Source organism: Chaetodon trifascialis, chromosome 1, assembly GCF_039877785.1.
Source record: "Chaetodon trifascialis isolate fChaTrf1 chromosome 1, fChaTrf1.hap1, whole genome shotgun sequence".
Classification (NCBI taxonomy): domain Eukaryota; kingdom Metazoa; phylum Chordata; class Actinopteri; order Chaetodontiformes; family Chaetodontidae; genus Chaetodon; species Chaetodon trifascialis.
The window spans coordinates 13140837-13166267 of NC_092056.1; the positions used below are offsets into that span (position 1 = coordinate 13140837).

At 42.4% G+C, this 25431-nt stretch overlaps 1 protein-coding gene across 1 annotated transcript; it reads right to left on the reverse strand.

Annotated features, from left to right (window-relative positions):
* Positions 1 to 3682: 3682 nt before the first annotated feature.
* alx4a (ALX homeobox 4a) lies at positions 3683 to 21044 on the reverse strand. Its single transcript, XM_070968565.1, has 4 exons — positions 20693 to 21044; positions 5608 to 5626; positions 4824 to 4932; positions 3683 to 4003 (listed from the first exon to the last, which is right to left on the reverse strand). The coding sequence occupies exons 1-4, from the start codon at positions 21042 to 21044 to the stop codon at positions 3683 to 3685; spliced, it is 801 nt and encodes a 266-aa protein (XP_070824666.1).
* Between the last annotated feature and the right edge of the window lie 4387 nt (positions 21045 to 25431).

Genomic DNA, 25431 nt, shown 5'->3' on the forward strand with positions numbered 1-25431 from the left:
CAACTCTGGAAATACAATTTTACCATGTACCGCCAAATGAAAAAAAAAGTCGTACACTCAAATACTCGATAAATTGTCTCACAAAATAAAACACAACATCTAATTAGTAACATTTCCGAGAGTCTTATAACACTTCAATCCATTTTGCATGCACAAAAATGTACATGCACACATCAACACACATATTTATCATATTTACTCCTATACTGATTGCCTGACTTCAGTAGTATTAGAAAATGAGAAAAGTGGATGATGGGTAATGCAGCATACAGGAGGACGAAGCATTTTAGGTAAAGCTAATCTTACATTAACAATCCTTGTGTGATTGTTGGACGTTGCTGGAGATGTTTCAATCCAAGAATAATGAAGCTTAAATATGCAGAAAAGAGTGAAAACAGTATTGTGTAAACCTGAGCTACTGAATGCCAGCATGTCTGTGCGCACTGTGCAGAAGAACGGTCAACATTAAACCAACTAGAAGACAGACGGTCCTGTCTGTCCGGACACACAATCCTGCAGTCCACAGCCTCCACATGGCTCCGTGTTAATTAAAAAGCCTTCCCGGGCTGGTCGTGCGGCTGTGCCTCGGAACCTGCCGTGGGGGACTGCAGCTTTGAGCCGGTGGACGCAGTGAAAGTGAGCAAAAGGGAGAGGCGCAGTGTAATGTGTATGGAGGTGGGTCGTGAGGAGGGGGGAGAATCTTTGAAAGCAGAGCCATGACAGCTGAGGGGGAAGCATGTGTGAGGCATGTTTGTTTTGCATTTACCCCCTGAGCGCAGCTGTGTGCACTGTCCTTTTCCCAGAACACCGGAACACAGCAGACGCCCTCACGGTTCGCCCTCCGTCCAACCCCTCAGCTAGAGCACAGGGGGCCCCATGTCCGCATTTGCAAGGAGACCTTCTCAGTTTTGAGATATGCTCTCTATAGTCAGAATTATGCATATGCCTTAGATTTAGGCCGGAGTGAAACTGGATGTAATAAGGAGGACTCGGGTGATCTGCTCTGCTGACAGGTTATAGCCCGCATCCCGCTTCTCGTACCTGCCCAGAAGGACAGTGAATGTGCTTCAGTTTAGGGAATTCGCGATGGTTGCTCCGCCTGAGGTGTACGACAAGGTATCAGGTTTGCCTTTCAAAACCACCAAAGCCTTTGTTATGCTTAAGGCCTAAATCAGGCCGTGGAAACAAAGGAAGAACATGCTCAACCTCATCAGTAAACCTCATCTGCTATTTCTGTCACTGGAGGAGGCAGTCGCCAGGGGAAACAAGGGTTGTTATTGACTATGATAGGAGGATTATGGATATAAGGAAATGATTTGGGCTCAGAGAGGTGGTGCTCATCTCTGGCTGCTTCCAGCTCAGTTGAACCTTGCCCCCTCCTCTTCTCTTTCCGCAGAGACACAAACAAACAGACATACTGTTCCAAACCTAGAAAGAAGTAAACAGGGGGTAAAGGCTGGAGCCAGAGTGGAGACAGGAAACACGCTTCCTTTCAAAGCTTCATCCTGACAAGTTAGTGGTTTTACTAAAACAGGTCCTGATCAGATATTTTCAAAAAAAACAAAACAAAACAAAACTAATGAGGCTGGGCTAAAACTTCAAACCTGATCCACACCTCCACACTGAAACTGTGGGACAGTTCCTGCAGAGTATGATACCATTTCTATCTCTAACCATGGCAGGATGAACATATTTTGGGTTGACACTTACTGTTGGGCCCATGCTGCCTCCATTAAGGCCAGTGCACACAGCTCAGTATCAAGCAACTTCATGACATTTTGCCCAGAGAGCCAGACACCAACGAGTACAGGTAAACTGGAATACTCCCTGATCTTTCAGGTCAGGTCTGTTTGTTGTACAGTAATTTAATTAAACACTTTATCTCAGATTATACACCACGAGAGGGTGATATAAATCTAAAAAAAAATAAGGTTTTTAGAACTAGATCTTTACAAGATAAGGCCACAGATTATAAAATAATCCAGGACCCAGTTGTTATTGTGCCATGGCGTTGCACATTCACAGACAAATCAAATCAAATAACCAAAAAAACAACGGACACACTGCAAATCTGGGAGTTTTGGGGCCCAGGACAATGCTTTGCTAGTACCTCAACTGTAACATCATTCCCATAGAAATTGGCTTGACTATTACTATTGCCTCACTCACTAACATCCTGTCGTCTAGCGTCATTCAAAGATATGTTCGATGTGTATGTGATGAACAGAAGCATGTTTCTGTCGTAGGGTGAAGGTAGAGGTTGTAGCTGATATTTTCTCAGTTGTCCAATGTGTCACCTCCAGTTGAGATGCAGTTAAACCCTCACTGAAAACAACAGTGGTCGCTCTGCATCAATCTGGTTGATGGATTCCTTTGTTTGGTTTAGGCAGAAATAACGAGCGAAAGAAATGCAATATCAGTTGTGCCTGAGCTGCTTCATGACCGTTTAGCAGTGGGCTGTGGCAGCCAAACACAGGCGTGTTAAAGTCCAGAAAAAGGCTTTTGAACACTGACATCCTGTCAGTGTTTGAACGTGTCAACACACTCTGTGTAATCTCCACCAGCCTCCTCTGTTTCAAAGGTGGCTGCTGCTGGTTTCGGTGTTATTTCTGGCCGAATGACTGACTAGTAGGCACTTCTCTCTCTGAAACTCCTGAGACTGGAAATGCAAAGGGCACAGTCATGTCCACTTGGAGTCTGTCCTCCTGAAAACAGAGCTGGCTCTGTTTGGAGGCTGGCGCTCCCAGGCTCTTCAGCCCTGAGAGCAGCAGGCCTGCTGTGCCCCTCTCGTACTCCCACATACCACTTCCTCCTCCATCCCTTCCTCTCTCTGGCCATCAGCAGGCTGAGTCAGTGCGGCAGGTGGATCTCTCACCCTGACCGCACGAAAACAAACCACATCTCATCTGTTTGGCTTTTAAACACTGGAGGGTTAGAACCACTTCTAACCTTTTTAGCGACTGAAATGTTTGTATTGAATCTGAGAAGCTTCATAATGTGACAGATATGCTGGAAATAAACAGTTTTCTGTGGCACTATCATAGCAGTGTGACTTTTGCATGTGCTACGGCTGATAAAGATCGCCTTAGAATAATATGTACATGGCATATGACGACTAAACTTGAATTTCAGTTTTTTTTTAAGGATGCTTGCATAAAAAAAATGACTGGAGGGAAAAAAAACAACACTCAAAATTTAAATAATAAGGTAGGAATAAAACAGCACCTGAACAGACCACCGCAATGACACTGAAAGCACTGTACAAACAGAATTTCCTGTATTTTAGCAAATAAGTGCATGGATTTGTTTGAAATGATTAAACTTCTTCCTAACATTTTCCTTCACCTATCATCAGTATACAACACTGCAACTCATCCTATACAGTACAGCATCACCTCCCACCAGGCTTTCCACACTCTCCCACTGTGGCTGCTTTCTCCCACCAGAGGGGTTGAGAAACATGGCAGCGCCACGACACATATCTCGCCAAATCTCTTGTTGTTTTCTCTTTGAGTAATCTTTACCCATCTGTGTATTTGCATAATTATTTTATTGCAACATTTATGAAGGTAGTCACTGTTGCCTTTAGAGTTTTCGATTCTAGTGCCCCCTAACCCCAAGTAGGGTTGGCGTAGACTCTTCAGGGGTCGACAAGGTCCCCCATCCAGCAGGTATCAACACATCATGTGGCCCAAGAAATGGCTGCACTGTGCTCTTTGGCCTTCATGCGCAAAGCGGCGATACTGGAGGACTTGCGGTCAGGGTCCATGTTGAGATCGTACGTGTTGATGCCTGTGGGCATGCCGGGAGATCCTCCAAACAGACTGCCCATGTGAGCCTGTCCCATGTGACCTCCAGGGCTCGGCACGCCCAGAAAATCAGACACCCCGCTGGCAGAGTGGGGGTGAGGCGTCATGCAGGGAGTCACAGTGTCGCAGGGCACAACGCAGCCCGGCACGGGGGATGCTGCGCTGCTGCCACCGATCCAGGAAGGGTTCTGAATCTGAAACATTGACAGGAAATTAACAGTGTTGAGAGAATATTTACCCCACTGGCTCCTCTCTTATTATATAACCCTCTTTTCTGAGCTCATTAATTGTCTGATGCCTCCTGACAGAAATTAAAACACTGACTGGCTTTCAAGTACATCAACTACAACTTGTATACACTAAATTACTGCTGGTAAGATCTTAAGATGGATTTCCTGGCTCTCAAGCCATCAGTTTCCATTTGGTTTCAGTACACAAGAATCACAACTTCGCCTTGAATCTTGCTTTAGAAAAGCAATCCATGACGGTGAGTATTTGCTTGGCCTTATGTAATGCAATTATGAGCAGAAAGGGATTTGAAAACCTTCCGTATTGGTGCGTTCAGAAACAGTTAGCTGCCAAAAAGCCCTGTATGTATGTGTAGCAAGTGTTTCAGATTTGGTCACACTTTGGTTTTTGTATGGATTAGGAAAAAAATGTATTAAGGGTCAATTAGTGAGCCTCAGAGGTGCTTGTAGGCAGACTTCTTTACCTCTGCACAGAGCCAGACTAGCTCTTCCCCCTGTCTACTACTTAATGCTAAGCTAAGCTAATTACCTGCTGACTCCACCTTCATATTAAGGGTACAAACATGACAGTGGTATCGATTAACTCTTGGCGAGACAGAGAATAAGCATATGTCCCAAAATGTCAAACTAATTCCCAGGCTGCAAGTAGAACTGAAACCCGGCAGGCAGGAATCAGAGTAAAAATGTACAAACAGTCAAGCCGATTCACATAGAACAATACGTGTGATTTGGAGTTAATGGGCTAAAAAATGTGTTCATTCCGTACCTGTGCGTAGTTCTCAGGACGCGTCAGAAGAGGCAGCTCATAAGCTGTTGAGAAATGTGTTCGGACCTGCTGCATTTGACCAAAACGCTCCCTTTTCCTCCATTTTGCCCTTCGGTTCTGGAACCACACCTGCAGAGACGAAATGTCTGAACGTCATAAAACTGGCAGGATCGTTTTGTCTGAGAGAACAAGGAATCCTCGCTTTCATCTAGCAGAGTATCCAGTCTTGGTCTCGAGTCAAGGTGAGGTTTTACATTTTTTATTTTTTATTTTTTATTTTTAAAGAAGGGAAACTGAAGTGAAGTCACTCATGCAGCTAAACCCCTTTAACAGGAAGTTTCCCCCAAATCTCAAGGAAATAGTTTCTGCAGATAAAAATCTAAGTTTCCCTTTAAAATGGTCCCATGCAGTCCTGCCTCCAGGTCTGCAGCTCATCAGAAATGCAAACGTCTTTTCTTACAGAGCACAGAAGTGGCATAGATGCGAGTCTGCAGGCTGAGCTGAGGGAGCGAAGACACTGGGAAATGTGAGGAAAAAGGGGAAGGGGAAAACAGTGCTGCAACCTTCACTTCTCTTAGCTCCTCAAAACAAAATGTAAACAGATCTCATCCTCCTCACTTTTGCTTATTTGCTGCCTGACAAGAGCAGGACTTTTTCTCCTGACTAATGTTTGCTGTAATCATCTTTGACATTTAAATCTGACACTGTTGTTTATTGAATGTGTTACTGTGTTTGAATGACCATCAGGGTGTGTGAAAGTACTCCAAATGGATTCGTCTCTGACGGGCTTTCGACCAGGCGTGCTCAATGTCAAAATTTAATGCTTTGTTATACAAGTCTTGACTATCTGATTGTTTCTGCCTGACCGGACTGATTATCACACACGTTTCACAACAGAAAGCCTTGCCTGTCTGTCTTGTCTCTCTTATGATTTCTCTTATTTCACGTATCTGCTCTTTGCTCGCACACTTCGTCATAAATCTAAGGAGGCAATATGGGAAATTGAAAAGTGAGATGGGATTATAACTGGGGTTTGTTTGCATTTTTCTTTTTAATTTCCTGAAGCCTGAAGCTCCTGGCTTTCAGATGCTGTCTCCTCCTAAGTTAAAGAAGCACACAGACCGGAGGATGTAATCCTTTCCTTCATGTTATCATACATCTTCTTTTGCGCTGTCTCACTCAGGATCTACTGGATCATTGTGTTCCTCTTAGAAAAAAAAAGTTGCTTCATGATTATTTTACATAAAAAGATGCTTGTACGGTATCTCTGCATCCCAATTTAGAGCTCTCATCTGCCGTCTGCCTGCTTTGTGCCAAGTCTGTTGGCTATTATACAGGGAGAACATATTTTTGTGTTGCACACACCACGTCGTGACAGTAATTGGTAAAGACCATGACAGCTTAAGTAGCTGGTGGACTTTCAATGAGGCTTTATTTATGTTACAGCCCCAGAGAGAAAGAGCAGAGAAATGCCATACTAGCCCCAGCAGGAGAGCTGTATGGGGCTGAAAACACTTTGAAGTGAGAGACCGGCTCAGAGGATTGATAACCCGCCTCTGCTGTCACTCATGTCCGCTTCCATACCAAAGTAAAAAGAAATCCAAGGCTGAGCCTGGTTTCAGTTTTCCAACACCCTCAAAGCACTAATAATATCATGGAAACACTTCTGACCGCTGTTGTTGTTCATTAAATAGAAGTTTGTTCTATTTTCTGCAAAATCCTCCACCACATAATGTCTTATTTCCCATGTCAGTTAAAGGCAGGTCCAGGAAACAAAAAGATTTACGTGGTGCAGCTTGATTGTCTTTATTTTCATTTCCAAGACTCACCTACAGCTCAAACATTACACATTTCATCCACATTCTTCATGGGAACAACTATATATTATTATTCTGTCACTAGAATAAGCCTGAAGATTACTTCATTACTGATTACACTGACAACTGATATCTTGATTAATTGATTAGTCTCAAATGTCCGAAAATATTCAAAAATGGCCACAACAATTTCCTAAAGTCAAAGTGATGTCGTCATAATGTTCTGTTTAGTATCACAAATAAATACAACAAATCCTCTTAATTAAGAAGCTGAGACCAGGGACTGTTTGTACAATGACTTCAATGATTAGCTGATGATCAAAAAACAGACGATTTTTATTCTGTTCATAAGCTGATCAATCAATCACCAATTTAATCCCTCGCTTAGAATAATACTTTATTATAGCAAAGCAAGCATGAAAGTATTTTTGGTTTAAAAGCTGTTTTTATGTGTTTGACCTTTTTTTTGTCTTGACGCTGGACTGACCCTGTTTTTGAAGGAACCACTGCCTCCTTCCTGATCAGTCAAATCAGGCTTTCCTGTTGTTCCCTCCTCTGTCAACTGTGTGGATCTGTGAACTCATGTGGACACCTGTGTTTGCCTGGTGAGCTCCGATGAGATCTCGGCTCTTTGAGCTCTCTGGGCTGACAGAACGGCAAAATCTGAGAAATTTGATGTTGTTGGAACCCCGACCTTTGACCCCTGACCTTCCCATGTATCTGCAGTGCATATGACTCAGAGCTGAACTTACTTTCTCCCTTTGAAAGACTGAGACTGAAAAAGCAAACAACTCCAGACCCTGACGTTTTTCTAACTGAAAGTCGCTTGTTTTGTTGTGTGGGAACCATCAGACAGTGAGGTGTAATATCACCCTCCTCAGAATCAACCACACATACTTTAGACATTTTTTTGGTTTTTTAGCACAAAAATGCTTGTAAATTTTAAAAGTTAAGGCTTCTAGGGTTTTTTTCTTAACATTTTTTTCCACTCCAGACCCAAAATTCATGAGCTGTGAGTCCTTTTGCGTGTGAATGACCTGAATAGCGTACAGAGCCCTGTCCTCTGACAGACTAGGCATCTCGTGTCTTTTATCTTTTTAAGTTGAGTGTTTAAGAGGGCCGCTGGGAGAGCCGAGGGCTGTAAAACTGCATCCATCTGAAGCAGGCAGGTCTGTGATAGTGTGAGCTGCAGAGCAGAGCAGAGCAGCATACCCTCGGAGCCTCAGGGTTGAGTTATAACCCTGCGGCTACACAGACTTCCTGTGTTTCACTGCGAAGCCTTTCTGGTCACCGCTCCAGCTCGCCGTGTTAAAGATTGGTTTTAATCGAGCTCTCATCTCACCCCTTGTGTGGCAAAAGCCAGGATAATGTATCTTTGCATTCATTTTAGCAAAACCTGGAATACGTCATCTGCCTCAGAAATGCTCAAAATTCAGACATGGCTTGAAATATCAGCCGCTGACTTGCTCAAAGCTCATGGGAAGGGTTTCGCACCTACCCTGGACATCACAGCAGGGACACATTCTTGTCTGAACAGGATGGTAATGAAAGAAAAACACAGAAAATCCAGGGGCTTTGGTAGTCCACGGTGCACACACACACACACATACACACACACCCCACATATGTGCAGAAATGGTGGAGATCTCTTTCTCTGTTCACCGATGCTGGAATGTTGGATTGCATTACAGCAGTCATGACCTGATTGTATGTAAATCAGGCCAGAAGGTCACCTGAAGGGTTCAGTCAGAGATGTGCTGTACGCCTCAGGCTCAACTAATACCAGCAGATCTGAACTCACAAATTCAGGAAACCAACCGGCTGCAGGTACAAAGAAAAAGGCCACAGACACGACCGACAAGCAGCAGAGTCAAACATGTCTCCTCATATGTTGATGAAAGTCTGCTCTCCTAAATCTGCACATATGAGGCCCAGGCAGCTCAAACCTCAGCCCCATGGGCCCCCTGGCCTCTGTTAGCTCCCACTCCCCAACTCTCTCCCCTCAACTCCCACATTACCAGATAAATCTCTCATGTTGTTCTGTGAGTGACGTTATCTGTGCAGAGCTGCAGATGTTGAAGGATCCACGAGGTTGTGTTGTTTAAACATCGCCTGCTCTGCTGTGACGACGAGCCCTTTTTTACTGATTGACAGAACAGGCATGTTGTTGCATGAAGTTTCTGCCATGATTAGACAATTGTAACTTTTTAAACAAACCCCTGTCTGTTATTGGGACACTGATAATGTTGATTTGTGTTTCCTTTTATGTGTCAATCAGCTGGAGTTTTCCTATTGTTTTGCTCTTTCGCTGTATATGAGATTCTGTTGGTGAGCCTGCTGCGTTACCTGCACACGGGCTTCAGTCAGGTCAGTCCTCAGTGCCAGCTGCTCCCGGGCGTAAACGTCTGGATAGTGCGTCTTCTGGAAAACCTTCTCCAGCTCTTCCAGCTGGTAGCTTGTAAAGGTGGTGCGGTTGCGCCTCTTCTTGCCCTTGTTGCTTTCGCTGCCATCGCCCTTGTCCAGAGGGCTTGACAAATCTGTGCCTGGCGGCCTGTCAGAGGCCGCCTTCACACCCTGATCCTTCACAGTCAGGTAGCCGGTGTCCATTCCAGGTGGGTCGGAGTCTGGGGCCAAGTCAGAATCTGTCAGACCTGAACTGTCTTTACCTGCAAACACAGGAGGGACTGTTAAAAGAGGTTCATATTTTTATAATTTTATAAGAAAAACACATCTTGTGTGTTACCTTCTAACTTAAGATGAACATGAAAATAAAGGTAAGTATGAAGACTGTAATGTTGAGCAAGAAAGAGTGTTAGAACTTGGCTAAAAGTCACAATCTGTCACGTTGTACAGTATATAAAACTACACGAAGGTTCAGGATTTAGGCTGCAATACAGAGTTAAACGATTTAAGTCGTGTGTGCATTTTCCAGATGAATAAGATTAAACACACGGGGGAAGCTGTTCATATTGAGACTTCAAAGATCCTCAACTCTCGTTCAAAATATTAAAACCATCTTTTTGCAAAACTCTCCATCTATAATGCAACATTTGTCATTAAAAAGCTTCTGGGACATGGAGCTTTAGCAGAGGAATACAACCGCTTTTAATTCATAAAATGTGTATGCATAAGTCAAATGCTGAGAGAGGACTTTCTCTCTGCTCTTTTTTCACCTTTCTAGGCTGATTTTTGTCATAAATTAGTTATATTTTCATCATGGCCACCTGGGACAAACATTATTCATTTTGTTAAAACCTTCAGAAAGCAAACAGATTAAGAAAATATTTCTAACGAGCCTCTTTTCTACTCAGCTCTAATATTCAGTCACTTGCCTCTGGCAGCTTATTCATAACTTGTGATTTATCTGTAGGATCAGTGCAATAATTCATGGGGTTTGATAGGGTGGAACAAAGCAATTTCTCGCTCTTTGTGAGGAAATTGCGCGACAGTTGTGAAATCTCTTGGCGTGATGGAGTGTGTGTGTCAGTGTGTTTATGTGCCTGTGTAGTGGATGGCCCGGATCACTGGCTGCTCACAGCATCCAGTTGTAGTGCGTAGATCATTCTCTGATGTGCTGTGGAAAGAGACACCCTGGCCATAATTTGAGACTGACAAAAAGTTGCATCTTTTTTACAGCATACCCTCCCCAACCACCCACACCCTCTGCGCCGACATGCGCACACAAACCCACACGCGCTCTCTCCTTCACTCAGACTCTGCTTATCAGTCCTGCTTGTGGATGAGGTCAATCACCTGGCAGTAAGACTGTTGCAGCTAATTTGCTTGGGAGTCATTAGTAACAAAAAAAAAAAACACACAACAAAAAGAAAGACCCTTTGTACTCTCTCTCTCTCCCTCCGTCACACACACACTTGCTTTCTTCATGGCTGCAGCTTAACTGTAAAACCTCAGGCAGCTCTCTGATCATAAATTTCCACAGCCGTGTCCCTGCCAGTGTTCTTGTCTAAGCTGGCAGCTCTCTTCACCCTGCTCCTGCCCTTCACTGAACTATCCGCTTTATACACACATCCCGCGCAGGATGTAATAGTTGAGAGCGTTTGGTTTCAGGCTGCTCGACGAGGCCTGCGTGCCGTCTCTCTCTGGCTCGGTCTAGCGGCGACGCGCAGCGCTGCACCTTCCTGCTCCTCAACACTATCTGAGGTGAAGTTATTTTCAGGATCGAGCACGTCTCTGCTCATCTGGCCGTCCAGCGATTTGTCAGGTTAGAACCAGGAGGTGTGTGTGCTCGTGTGAGCTAAGTGTGCAGTTCCAGTCAGCACAGAAGATTCACCCCCCCCCAACACACACGCACCCAATGACCCTCAGCTTGCAGCCATGTTGGGTAATGTGCTGCAAGGTGAGCGGGTAGGTTGTCACATCATTTTCTCTCTCACAGACTCGAGCACAAAAGTGTGTAGTTCAAGTGCATCTTTATAAAAGTCGAGAATGTGTAAAAAGGTCAAAAGGTTGTGGCCTTTCTCCATTAGAAGAGGACTGACGCTACAAATACATTGTTTTGGCCTGATCTGAGGTGCGCATGTCAGTGATGAATATTTTACCAAACACCTCTTTAACACATCTGTACACATTTTGTTGTTATTTGTAAGTATATGTTTGTTCATCGTTATATTTTGGGGCTTCGATTTTGTTGTCATTCTTTGACCTTTGACCCTGTTTTCTTTTGAGGTGTGCATGCAGAGACCCAGCATCATGGACTTGCTGTACTGATGTTATTTTTCTCTATTCGGGTATTTAAGCTCCAACTTGTGCTTTGCAGAGTTATTTTGTGCTTTGTTTTACATTCAATGTTGAAACAGAATTTTCTTCGTTGTAAAATAGATAATAATTAATAATAGTTATAAACTGCTTCTGGTTGGAGCTGGATGTTTCTGAATGCTTTTGATACCAGCACCAGCACCAGATTTTCAGTACTGATCAGAAATAACACTTTCTAAAAATTTAGAGCAATTGATGCCAACTGTCAGTATTTGATGGTTTTTGATACAGACTCATTTCAGTGGGTACCAAAATAGTTTTGAGGTTTGATTCTCAGGTCTGTTAATGACCCACAGTCTTGCAGAGCAGAGCTGTGCATGTATATGAACATCGAGGCCGTACTGATTTTATTTCATTCAGCCTTACAAGAAGATAATAAAACCTGCTGCGCCATACGGTCTGCACTGTACGGGACTGAAGAAACATGTATCGGACCAGATGCATTTCAGCCCTGCAAGATTCATTGAGCACTGCTGGCTCCTCAGATGTTTGACCTAACGTGCTCAAAATGGACTGGGGCTGAGGGGCCGTGTTTCGGTGGCAGGCAGCTTGCTGGGGGTCTAACGTCTGCAACATCGCCTCGCTGTCCATGACTAACATATCCTGTTAGGTTTGAAGGGAGCAATTGTATTTTATCTGAGCATAAATACTCTCTAGTTATTTCATCATATTTCCCTGGCGTGCACCCACAGTCCCCACAAGGGAAGAGCTGTCAGGCTGTTTGAAATCACGAGGCCTCTCGCTGATCAAAGGCCATTGTTTATATCGCATGTCACTGATGTTTTTCTGGCAGGAGCGGGATATTGTGACAATGTCCTGCTTGTTATCCATGCGATCTGCTGTAGCTGTGAGGCTCGCCGACGCTGTCCAAGGTGAGCAGCAGCGGGCCCTCCTGCAGGGAACGCCATATGTACGAAGAACATAAGAAAGTCTTATTGCGAGCATGTCAGCGCACAATGTCTGTGGAAAGCGGCTGGAAGGAGTGACTGTGAAAAACTCAACGTTCAGTTAGCTTTTCCCCTCATTACACAAAAGACAGTTTCAGCTTACACCTGCACTTCTGCATGTTTTAACACAACTACGTCCCAACAATAATCCACCCCTTTTCAGATGAGTACGCCATGCAAAATGTTGTGAGTTGCAACCACAGAATGTTCTATTTTCACTGCCGTGGCTCCAGCAGTCAGCATCTGCTCCATTTACTGTGAGCGGAGAGGAGAGGAGAGTCTGCAGCTCTGTGTGCAGAGCTCAGAGGAACCTCTGCAGGAATTAAAAACGCAGAAAGAAAGCGCTTCAGAACAAGCTGAGCAGTGATGTGCAGATCAGCGCAGAACGACACAGTTTGCATGGTGTGCAACATAGTGTGCCTCTGTTGGCACTGACATCGAAATCAAAATAAACTGGATTTAAGAGGTTCCACCGTGCCTCATTTTTGATATTGTGAAGCACTTCCCGCGTGGGTATTAGTGGCAAAATGGCATTCTTGCGGGTCAGACATTCAGCGCGGACAGCTATTAATTCACGGTTGAAAACGAGGGGGCAACATCAAAGTGTGATTTAACTGGTTGTAAAGCGACAGGGCACCTTCCCTCTCTCTTTATTGACTGGGATGACTGGGGTCAGCTCACGGTGTTAAGAGGAAACACTATAAATTACACTCCACGCTGTGACTGAGAGAGATTAACAACATGTTGCTCTAACTGAAAAAGAAATATCCGAAATCGAGGGAAATGGAAACAGTGCAGATAAAGAGAGAAAAGGAAAGACAAAGTAGAACACTTTGTCAAACTAAATGCAGAGAACAGAGGACAGGAAACGTGCGAGGAAGGTATTTATTTATATGTGTTTTTGCAGATTTGTTTTACTGACTTAAAATATGGATTGGGATGTAACATGGAGCTGTGAACAGCTTGGCTGCAGAGATGCTGAGAGACTGAAGCCTGATGCTGTGTGAGCTGGACAATCAAACCAAGGTAAGAACGATATCATACATGTAATATATGAAGTTATTTATGATGCTCTTTGGTTTTACCACTAAAGTTACTGTACGTAAGCACAATTTTGAAGTACTTGTATTTGAGAGCTACATTATATTTCTACTCTATTTCTATATTTCTACTTCTACTTCAGGAAATATTGTACTTTTTTGTAATCCACTACAATTATGTGACAGCTATAGTTAGGAGTTACTTTATAAATTTGACATACAAAACGAATGATTGATGATGATAAGAAATTATCCAGTAAAATAATGTTTAATATTATAACACGGACAGGGTCCATTCTGATGCATAAATAACTTACTTTGGATATTTTAAGTACATTTGCTGATAATACTTTTGTACTTTTAGCTTTAGAATGCAGGACTTGTACTTGTACTAAGTCTTTTTTATATTGTGGCATTACTACTTTTACTTAAAACCTGCAATCACTGATTTTTTTTGGCTACTTGGGGGCAGCTTGAACAGACTGTGAATGCAACACTGACATATTATTACGTTGATATAATGAACTTGTCTGCAAACGGCTGTTTATTACACATCCAGCAGTCACTGAGCAACATTATATTCCACTTGGAGTCGTGCGTCTGGATACCCGATGAATGTAAGTGCAATATTCATCCTCTTTTAGCTCTATTTTTGGTCCCCACCAACTCCTGGGTGAAATATTTGTCTCTAAATGCTTGATTGCACTCACCTGCTAACTATGTCTGCTGTTTGGTGCAAGTAGAGAAACTACGAGAGCACTGAGAGTGAAACAAACCAGTAGTATGAGCCGAAACTCACTATAAAGCTTCGCAAAGCTGATGCAGATGCAGGTTCAGGTGATAATTCTCCGTAGGCCAGTCCCTCACATTGTCATTGATACACTCTTCTTATTAAAATAGCTATAATAGCGGCTTTTAGTGAAGTATATCTAAATGCTTCTATCCCCACTGCTGAAGATGCAGTTAAAGTGTGTCTGACCTTCTGTTCTGGAAATCTAACCTCGTCTCTTTTGGTAGTACAAATAACAGACTATGAATAGCTTGACACTGTGCTTGCTTGGTATGGTGTCAGGTGCATTCATCAAAACATTTTTGGGACAATACACACACATGCACACACACACACACCACTCATAGACTCAGTGCATTTTCATGTAAAGCTGCAGAAACAGTCGATGTGTCTCACGGACAGAACCTCAGCAAACATCAGCACATAAAGTTTTTTTTCTCAACAAAAACTTTTCTTTTGTGACCATGTGATAGGTAGCCAGTCACTTTGAAATTCAACTCTGCTCACTGAGCAGAGCAGTGATCCACCTCAGCAGGCTGTGCAAAATTCACAGACTGTGAAAAAAACAAATCCATAAAGCCTAAGACTGATAAATCACCTCTCACGCACTCTTTGTCTTCCTCGCGCTCTCCCCCTCTGCGTCGCCCTCCCTCCAGCTCTCTTCCAAATGTTTCTCTCAGACGCTGGAGCAAAACAGAATTTCCTTCATCTTATGTTTTTGTTGTCTGATCGAAAAAGAACATTCCATCCGAGTGGGAAAAAACTTGCTCGAGTACATTTTTGTGTGCACTCACATAAAATGAAAAATACTTTGCCGGGAAACCGGCTGCACAAAATGCACGGTCACATCTTCCTGCCGAGGATTCTGAAGATCTGAATATTCATACAGCAGTTTGACAGCACAAAGCGCAACCAAAGACTTCCAGAGCCATCTTCCAAGAAACACAGCAGTGCTAACAATGTGTTTTGGAATCACAAGTCTGTGTCTTTTAGGTTCATAAGTGTGGATAAGGATCGACGAACGGCAGAAATACAACTGTTCAGTCACCGAGCAAATCTCCATGAAATGACCACTGGCTTAAGGCCTGTCTGCCCACCACGGGAATACAGAAGTAAAGTTTTAAGACAAGCAAACAATTACTGCCAGAGCATAATGTATTAAGTCTTTTTGTAAGCCTACTGGTGCACTCCAACTGCATATTAAAAACTCAGTATCACATAATCTGCTGCAAACTGTGTTTCTGCTGTTTCTGCAGTCCATTTTTACTGCATTTATGAGCATTTTTCATTGAAATATATGCAGTATTAATATCTTGATTTAAGTGGTCGAGCAAGCACTAAGCCGTGACATTTTCTAAAACCAGTCGCCTAATTAAAATTTTTATCTCCTGAAACCCAGAGACTGCTTAGTATCTTAGAAATGCTGGTTTTTGGCACATCAGTGAGGCCACATGACTGTGCACAAGGAGGTGATACAATGACAGTTTTTCAAAGTCGGCCATTACGGTTTAGAATATACAGCAAATGATTCGGCCTTCCAGGAAAACATGAAATAAGTATTTAAACTGCATCAATTAAAGTGAAGTGCGAGCGGTGAAAAGGTCACCTTACTCGTCCCACACAAACCAGGTTAAAACAGAATCTGGGATGTGCAGTCTCGATGCAGTCCCCCATGCTTGCTCTCTGTCACAGAGTTCAGTTTACATGACGCGGTGACAAAGAGACCAAAGGAAGTCCTGGACTGCATGAGCCTCGTTGCCCCACTGCTCTCACTCGGCCGGGCAAAGCGGGTCTAATGTAAATTGCCCTGCCAAGCTTTAAGCTAAATGGTAAAATGATCCTGAGTCCTTGTCACCTCCACTCATGTCATTGACTCGCTGAAGTGTGCCTCACTTGTCTGGGCTGCATGGCTGGTTCCCATTACTCCCTGCTCGAACCAATCAGCACAGACGGCCATTACGAGAGGCTGAAATGGTTGTGCCGGGTTAAAGATGGTGAAGGAGCACAAAGGCAGGAGATGGCGGTGACAAAATCTCACGAGCCGGTGCGATCACACCTTGAAAGTCGGCCCCCTAAACTGCTTCTGCAGGGAATGAAGTATTTACACTTGCAGGGCAGCAGGATCGAATTCTCGCCTTGCCCAAAAGATAAATTATGGTTTAAGCTGGAATAAACTGCAGCCTTTTATGTCTTCAAATTACACCAGCAGTGTGTTCTTTGTGCTAAGATGTCATTACACTGAAAAATCAGTCACTGTAAAAGACCAAAAAAGTGATGAAAGGCTCAATCCCACTATAATTAAGCCTACAATTCAACACCCATGCAACAACAAAGTCACTTCCTTTGTCTTACTGCTGTAGTTAAATGTTCACAGTGTAAAACTGGATTCCAAATGTTGCACAGCGCTCGGCTTGCAGATGAGGGGTTTCAAATGGATTTTCTCTGCAGCGTGCGTGCAAGGAAGCTCGCCCTGCCTTCCAAACAGACGAGGGCAGGGAGGCCGAGCTAAAGGTCAGCGCCCTCAGACACTGAGAGAGGACGCGGGCACATCAAAAGAGGAAGTGTGTTGTCTCTGGAGGATCACAAAGACGTGTAGGTGGCTGCTTTGAGAATGTGAGGTGGCTGGCTGAATCATCCTCAGGGCCCCGTTTTTCCCAATCAACAAGTCCCTTTTCATTTGACCATTTTTATACTGATACAGTGAATGCATCAGTTTACACATCTTTTATTGTTTGGTGGCCTGCACAATTTTCTACACTCAAACACATGTGTTTAACTTAAGTATCATTTTGGGGCGTTGACCTCACCTGAGTATTTTCATTTTATGTGACTTTAATCTTCGACATTTAAGAGCTAAACTGCCCTTTTTTACCTCACTGCATTTATTTGGCGGCTGCCGTTACCAGCGACTTTGCAGATTAAGATTTTACATCCAAAACATATGATCATCCTATAAAATATTTTTAATGAACTACAAAAATATACGTACTAACACAACATAATGACTACTCTTACTTTGATACATTAAGCACATTTTGCTGATAACATCACTCTACTTTTAGTTGTGTAAAAATGTTAAATTGAGGACTTTTACTTGTGATAAAGTACTTTTTGATTCCGGCACTGTTTCTTTTTTTAGTTTGTCATTTTGATATCTTCTGGCATGTTGCTGTAAAGCAGCCTGCAAACAGTGTGTCCGCCTCTTCTCACTCATTTTCCTTCAGTCTCAGTCAAGCTGTCAGAGCTGCCTTGTTGATTTCATGCAACAACATGATTATCAAAGTGTTTGCAGTGACTCTAATGTATGTAAATGTTTATTAGACAGACATGCTGTTTTCTATCGGCCAAAAAAAACCTCTCAGTTACAGCTGGCAGCCTGTACTTCAGACTGCTCTGAGACCAGTCATCACATCACCTTTGACTGAATGGATCAAGCCACAAATTATAACAACAAAGGCGCTCTCTGACGATTTGAAACGACCCGCCGATTGTGTAAAACACAGGTTTGATACAAGGAATGAGGCAAGAAGTGAAATACACCAGCATTTTCCAATAAACACATCAGGAATCATTTTTCTCCTCTGCTAGTGAGTTCAGCATATTTTACTGCTGCATTCAATTTGTGTCCAGTCAGAGTAGAAGTCAGTAAAAAGATGGGTTAACTAGAACCCCCAGTCAGGGAGAGTGGCAAGGAAAACACTCTCAACTAATGTCTATCTGTTTTTTAAAGACTCCATCTCTTCGCACATCAACACGAAATTAAATTGCGCTTTGAAAAAATATGTCGCAGATGAGCTGATAAAAACAGAAATTCCACAAATATCAAAACAGAATCTCTCCAGATTCGAGTCTGGGGAGTTAAAGGAGGTTTGGCTGTGAGGGGAAGCAAACAGAGACGCTGACATCTGAGTCGCATTAATGCCAGAGCTCTTCTTGTCTGTTGCGCCGAGATGTTTTTTCCTGCCTTCTTCACTGTGAATCCGGTCATTATATTCAGGCCTCTTTGCTGTAAGAACAGAATTTGAGTAAACCTGACAACCTGCACCGACATGTTTCGCACTAAAAGGCCAACTAAAATGAAAACAAATGTGTGCATTAGGTCAAATTTTTTGATTCAGTTTTATGTAATTTTACTCAACTCAACCCTTCGTGCGCAACCAGGCTGAACGTCAAATAGAATAAAATAAATGCACTGGAGGAATTGGAGGGATTTTATTATTATTATTTTATTTTTTAATAAAAAATAATTCGCTCTGTCTTCATAGTTTGGACCAAATTTTCATACAATTCATTTACTCACAGCCTAATAACCGCGGTTTAATTACAACATCACATAAAAAGTTTATTTCATCTGGATTTACCGGATCTATTTTAAGGTTAATAGGTAATAAAAACATAACAGCGATTATAAAAGACTGGTATGCGCTTTTTGAAAAGATTGATCTCTCTTCTTGACAATTTGGAGCTGTAAAAGTATTTTTTTCTGCAGGCCGATTTCCAGAAACTGTCAAAACATCCTTTAACTGCTTCCACTAAACGTTTCAGTGTAATACTGACGGACAGGCGAGCAAAGAGCAAACAGCGATGGCCTCATGCGTAAAAGCGACGACTAAAAGACACTGGCCCTCCATTATTATTATTATTATTATTATTATTATTATTATTATTATTATTATTATTATTATTATTATTATTATTATTATTATTATTATATAACATATGTATTACATATACCATTTAGACTGTTTTTAATTCTCTTTATAAAATCTGATCTTATTTTGAAGACTTCTTTGATTCACCCGTTTGCAACAACGGTCCTGAGCAGATTATATTCAGATGTTTGAGCTATCCACGACAAATTGAACACATTTTATATGCAAAGAGAGGTAGTAGAGAGACAGACGGAGAGAGCCCTCGGGCTGTGCGACTTTATTCAAGAGCAGAATGTTTCTATTGTGCTCGGAACCTCAAAAGTTCAGCGTTCAAACAGTCTGTTTTCAACTCGGCCAACAAAAAAAGAGATTTTGACTGAAGACGCACGAATGAATTTAATGAAAATGGATTCGTGTTTGATCTTTGAGCTCCGAAAGACACCAGAGATTTGATGATGATGATGATGATGATGATGATGATGATGATGATGATGCATTTATTTCCTCAGCATTTACACCGCAGCTCGAGTAATTCTGAAAACCCATTTTTTGTTTGCTTGCTTGCTTGTCTCCTGATTTCTGTCGCCTTCTTTTTTTTTCCAAGTTGAGGCCCAAAACTGAACCCCTGAATCTGGATTAAAATACAGAGGGCGTACTATCATGATATTGAATTGATATCAAATAGTATCCTCTGTGTGTGTGTGTGTGTGTGTGTGTGTGTGTGTGTGTGTGTGTGTGTGTGTGTGTGTGTGTGTGTGTGTGTTCTCCTCTCTGAGCAAGCAGAGATAGAGCTGAGGGCAAAGCAGCTGAATTCAGTTCCTCCACCGTTTAATTCACCAAAAGCATTTTACGCCTCTTTTTGCATCGTCCGCTCTTCATTGTGGTGTCTTGTATATTTCAGGCTGAGGTAAAAAAAATAATAATAATAATAAAATAAAATAAAGGTTTTCAGGCGAAAAAAACAAACAAACCACGAATTAATGGTGCTTCAAAGAGGCCGCCTGTCTAACGAGGGTCAAAGTTTTATTTACACCCTCATCATTCACCCATTACAACAGCGTCCCCACGCAATTAAATCTAATTGGAACCAATCAGGCAGAGCAATGAAATGAAAATATTATCAGTTTGGAGCTCACTATTTGTGCCATCTGAAAACCTGTTAATCCAATTGTCCGACTCAGCTCCAATATTAAGGATTGTAATGCAGATTATCGCATTAAATGCGCCCTAATTTAATTCTGATGGCCAAAGGGACAATTTGATAGTCAGGAAGATTATGCCTCTTCTTAACTGTGTTACGCACACAACTGCAGGGCCGTGCCACTACGAGCTGATGTCCTGCGTCCTGCTGCCGCTGCGGAGAAAGGCTTGCTAGTGTTTCTTTTTTTTTTACGCACAAATATGCGGTTTCCTGTCTTACAGGGAGAAGAAAGCAAAACAAAGGTTTATTTTAAAAGCACCGAACCGGTTGAAATAAGTTTGAACGTGATGTCACCAGGATTCAGGATCAGACACGGCACGACGTGTCACAGATCTGAACCACGGTGGCCCGTTTGCGCATCTGTGCCATTAATTGCGATCGACGCTTCCAAACCGCTTTGGCTGTATCAGCGGATTTTGTGGGAGCAAGCGGAGCACGAGCGATGACTGACATGTTAGAAATGACTTGCACAGGTAGATGATATCATCAAACGCACAACCTCTCAGATAAAACATTCTTATCACATGTGTCTGCTGATATTTTCCTAATAATTCATCTCTTTAAGCTGCGTCAGAGAGTCCGCTCTGCGCTGGCCTCACCTTGGCAAGTGGACACCTGTAACTCAATCAGCTTTTTTTCCACTCACCATAGCAGGGGATGAGCGCTCCGTTGTGTCCGCTCTCTTGGTGCAGTTTGCCCTCCTCGGGGGGTGTTTTGCAAGAGGACCTCTGCATGAAGAGGTGGTATTTGCTGAAAGTGCCTTGCCCAGCTGCGGCGGCATCCAATGACTGGCACTCCTGCTGGAAGGGGCTCCGGGACTTTTCTCCGTAAGCCTGACCTTTGTTGGGCAGGAAGGCAGTGGGGCTGTATTTGGTGTCAGCGGCTGGGAATGTCCTAAAGTGGTCCGTCTGGTGATCCCTACCTTGCGCTACAGAGGGGCTATAATATGAATCCATGGATGTCATATCGCTGTATGAAACGCAGGTCTCGGCGTTCATGCCTAAAAAAAGAGTCAAGGGGAGAAAAAGACGAAACTTTTTTTCTCTCTCTCTCTCTCTCTTTCTCTGTCTCTCTCCCTCTCTCTCTCTCTTGGAAAGGGAAGCGCAGACACCCCCTCCTCTCCCTTTACCTCATACAGATGAACATACACACACACAAATGTACGCAGAGACTGCAGCGCACACCAGACCGCAGCTGGCTTTGGTTATAAAACGATTCAGATCTTTTCCAGGAACCACTGTCGTTGACCAAACACTCCAAACTCCCCCTCAGGTTTGAGGAGCGTTACACAAACCCGTCTTCTCCGAGGACCCAGATCTCCTGGCTTCAAGACCTCTCCCAAGTGAAATGCTGATGACATGAACGAGTTAGGTCGCTTATTAGCTGGGAAAAAAAGAAAAAAAAAGTTTGCAAAAAGGGGCGAGAGGAGGGGGGGCTTTAACACATGACATTAATGCAATTTGGATATGAATATAGCCCATGAGTGATGGCACTGGGGCGGAGAGGGCACAATTTTACGCTTCATTCGCGATGGTTCATCAAGGGCAAATCATCCATACTCAGCCGATTGTGCTCCTACAGCCAACCCCGTGGCTGAATGAATGAAAGTGAGTCAGTTTATAAGAGCTTTTTATTACCTTAATTATCACTTGAAAGGGAATTTAGAGTCACTTGCATGTTAATTGTTCATTTCAGCAAGAAAGATCTTATCCCGACAGATCTTAATCTGTTATGAAACGCGTTTAAAGAACCAACGAGGCCACTTTTTTTTGGACATTCTCGTGATTTTTGGATGGAAAATATTATTAGGTATGATATACATAAATGAAGGTGGACTCATAATATATTAATAGAATTATGTTTACACAAGATTGTGGTAATAGGCTATTTTCCTCTATAGGAACATTCCGTTGGCTTTTTGGGTTTCTCATACCATGATGAGTAAGTTAATTAAAGCTGTAACTAATTACCTTCTCCATAGATCGATTAATTGTTTGGTCCATAAAACGTCAGAAAATGGGGAAAATGATCAATCAGTGTCTTGTTTTGTCCACAACCCACAGATATTCAGTTTACTGACATAGAGGAGTAAAAAAATTCCACATTGAAGATGCTGGAATCAGAAAACTTTGACTTTTCTTTCTTAAAACATTCCTCAAACCGATTAATTGATTATAAAAACAGCTGTTGATAAATTTGATTGCAGACGACCAATCGATTAATCGTCGCAGCTCTAATGTTGATCAGACCAATGTGCCCTTGCCTTCATGAATTGTGAGTCCTTAAAAAGCACGTAGAATAACAAAGACTTTAAAATACAGTTATTTTCAGCACAAAACAATTTAATTCAGCACATTGTGTTATGAGTCATTTTTTTGTTTGTTTCTTAAAGCAGTGTCATGTCAGTAAAATTAAGGAAGACATACAGCACAAGACAAGCCCTTCATTAAGGTTGCCATAAATGGCTAACTATGCACACAAAGAAAACTCACCCGTCCTCAAAGCCACTGCACTTTCAAGAGAATTACTTGCAAATATTGTGTTTTCCTTTAAGTCCAATTAGATTTTTAATACTGCTGTTAGATATGCTTGTGTTAGCCAGTTAGGCTGCTACATGTGAGCAGGGGTATCATGAAATATGCACATTCTGTTGAATGTACATGAGATGAAATAATGGGATCAATGAAACAATTATATAAATAAATGTATTTGCTTATACAATTAAACATAAAGAAAAATTAACATTACCCCATAATTTATAACAGGCAGCCTATATTCACAGTCCTGTGTATTTGAAAGAGGGATTTCATGCTCACACAGGTAACTTTCAGCGTGTTCACAAAAACATGCTGGAATTTTTCTTGAAGTTTTCAAAAAAAATCCTGGATTGGCAAAATAAGCGCTAAACAGCACACAGCTTGGTCCAGGTGTGCAGCACTGGCATCCTGTTTTGGGAAAATGAGCAGTGAAGGACGAGCTGGGCTCCTCACGGAGCTTGTAAGCAACCAGCAGAAAAAGTGACAGACTCAAAGCGAGAGGCTTTGGTGAGCACATACACTGCAACAAACACACATACTCATACAGTCGTGCACACATGGTGGACACATGCACACATACAAGCACATGTCTGGGAGGAAACAATAAGACAACAGAGCGAAAGCAGAGCAGGAAATACACGACTGTACTTCAGCTGAAGTCCGTCAGGCTGAAAGGTGTTGGTACTTGTACATCTGATGCAACGTTCATGCTCTGAAAAAGCTGGCTCACGCTCAGCTGTAAACCGACTGTCTCAAGGGGGGGAAGATGGAATGACTTTACAACAGTTTATGTTTCGTTTAATACAGTCAAACTAATATCTAATTGCTTTGAAGTCTCTCCCTGTATGTCAGCAGCATGATTTATGTCAGTGAACCAGACTTAATGATTACTATTACCAAATTTCCAACCTGCTGGAAAGTTATACTTCTGTCTTTTCTTAGCAGTGAGCGGATGTTGGGCAATGATCTTGTAATGTAGTAATGTTACAGCTTTTGCACAGATTTACCTTTTCACTGAGAGTGTGTTGGGCTACTCATTATTTTTACAATGCATGTCAATAATGCTTCATGTTTGCAGCCTTTACCTGTATGGTACATATTTTAAAGAGCTTTTGTTCAGCACCAGGCCCCAGAACTGAAAGATCATTAATGAATCTTTTTATAGTAAGCCCAGTGGACACCAGCAGGACTCTGAAATGCTATATGTGCCTGAACATTATCTAATCTCTTTTCATCTGTAATGTAGCTCCAGGAAGTCTGCAACCACTGTAAATAAAGATGGAATATAGTGTGTTTTATATTTCCATTGGCATGTTTGGAGTGCGGTTCATGCTTTGGCCACAAGCATGATTTGGTCTCCTTTTATTCCACAGAGAAAAGTGTCCCCAGTTTTACTAACTGTAATTGCTTTGTTATAAGAACCATGCACGGTCTCTCTCTCTTTTTACAGCGCAGGATGGTCAGAGTGAGAGCGAGAGGGGCTGTGTTGCTCACTATTGAAAAATTATTTACGTGTCAGTTTTCTGGCACAGCGGGTGAAAGCTTCCTCTTGACAGTGCGCCCACCTGCAGTGAATAAGGGAGCATTAAAACACACGCACACACATATGTATTTCCATCAGTTTTGGCATCATTGCATAGAGTTGCATTTAGTTCCTGGAGACTTACCCTAACCATAACCGTAACCACTACTTACCTAAACCCAACCTTACCCGAACCTTAACCCAAGTCTTCACCTTAAGATTTAATGATTTATTTCATGTGGACTTGCTTTTGTCGTCGTAAAGGAGGCACGCCCCCACAATGTGACTGTGTAAACAGATTTATGTCCCCACAACGTGAGTAATACACAACCACATGCACACACACGGACACACATACACTTACACCAAGAAGTCACACCAAGAGCCAAATAGAATCATACATTTGATTTGACTGTTTATATTCACTCGTGGAGCAACAACTGGTCTGAATCTGCATGTTTATAAGGACCACATGATGACAGTCCCCTGGATGATAAAACATTCATTTGATCATATCTATTATACATTTTATTGCATTTTATTACACAGACAAATATATTTTTTGGCAGCACAAAGGCTTCTTCTAACTAATTCCTTAGTTTTGCAGCTGTATATGAATAAATTATTCAGGATTTTCAGAATTTTTGCATGCCAAGCTTAAGTTTACCAGTTCAGTGAAAACAATGTGAATCTATGACCATTAAATTCATCCCTGTTGTTAATTACATACTATATATGTATATACTATAGTATGCACACACTCCTCTGGTCAGGGCACACAATAGATAGGGTTAATGTGTGTAAGGGAAGTTTTCAGGATGAGAAAATGTCAGCAGACAGCTCCTTCATAAATATTTCTCATTGCCGGATACTTCTAAACTAAGAGTCTATTGACTCACAGCTGTGACTAATTTTTTTAGGAAGCCCTGTGTAATTATGTCTTATTTTCTGAATTTTCCTCTCTCAGTGAAATACATAAAGTCATTGTCCTAATGGCACAATGACTAAGACTGTTGACACAGTCAGTGACCTTGAAATGGCCCTTTAGTGCGTGCTGTTTTCAGATGCCTTTCTCCACTAATCGGACTTGCAAGATATTTGCGAATGTGGGGGTTAAAAGAAAACACAAGGACACGGAAGAGACATGAGCCCACATCCTCGCTGCACTGACAACATTAAACTTTAGCCTCTCCAGTTTGGCTTTAGCCTGTGGCAAAGCAACTTGATTGAGGCCTTTGATGGGCATTAATACACCGTGGAGAGACGGCTTTGTTCGGGAATGGAAATGAACATAAAACGGAAAGCGGAAAAGGAAGGAGAGAGGCC

What these genes read in the sequence shown, in the direction of transcription:
- alx4a (XM_070968565.1), bottom strand. Translation starts at nt 21,044, where the DNA reads ATGAACGCCGAGACCTGCGTTTCATACAGCGATATGACATCCATGGAT. An exon ending in GTCCTGAGAACTACGCACAG is followed by an intron (nt 4,004 to 4,823) that starts GTACGGAATGAA and finishes TCAATGTTTCAG; the next exon opens with ATTCAGAACCCTTCCTGGAT.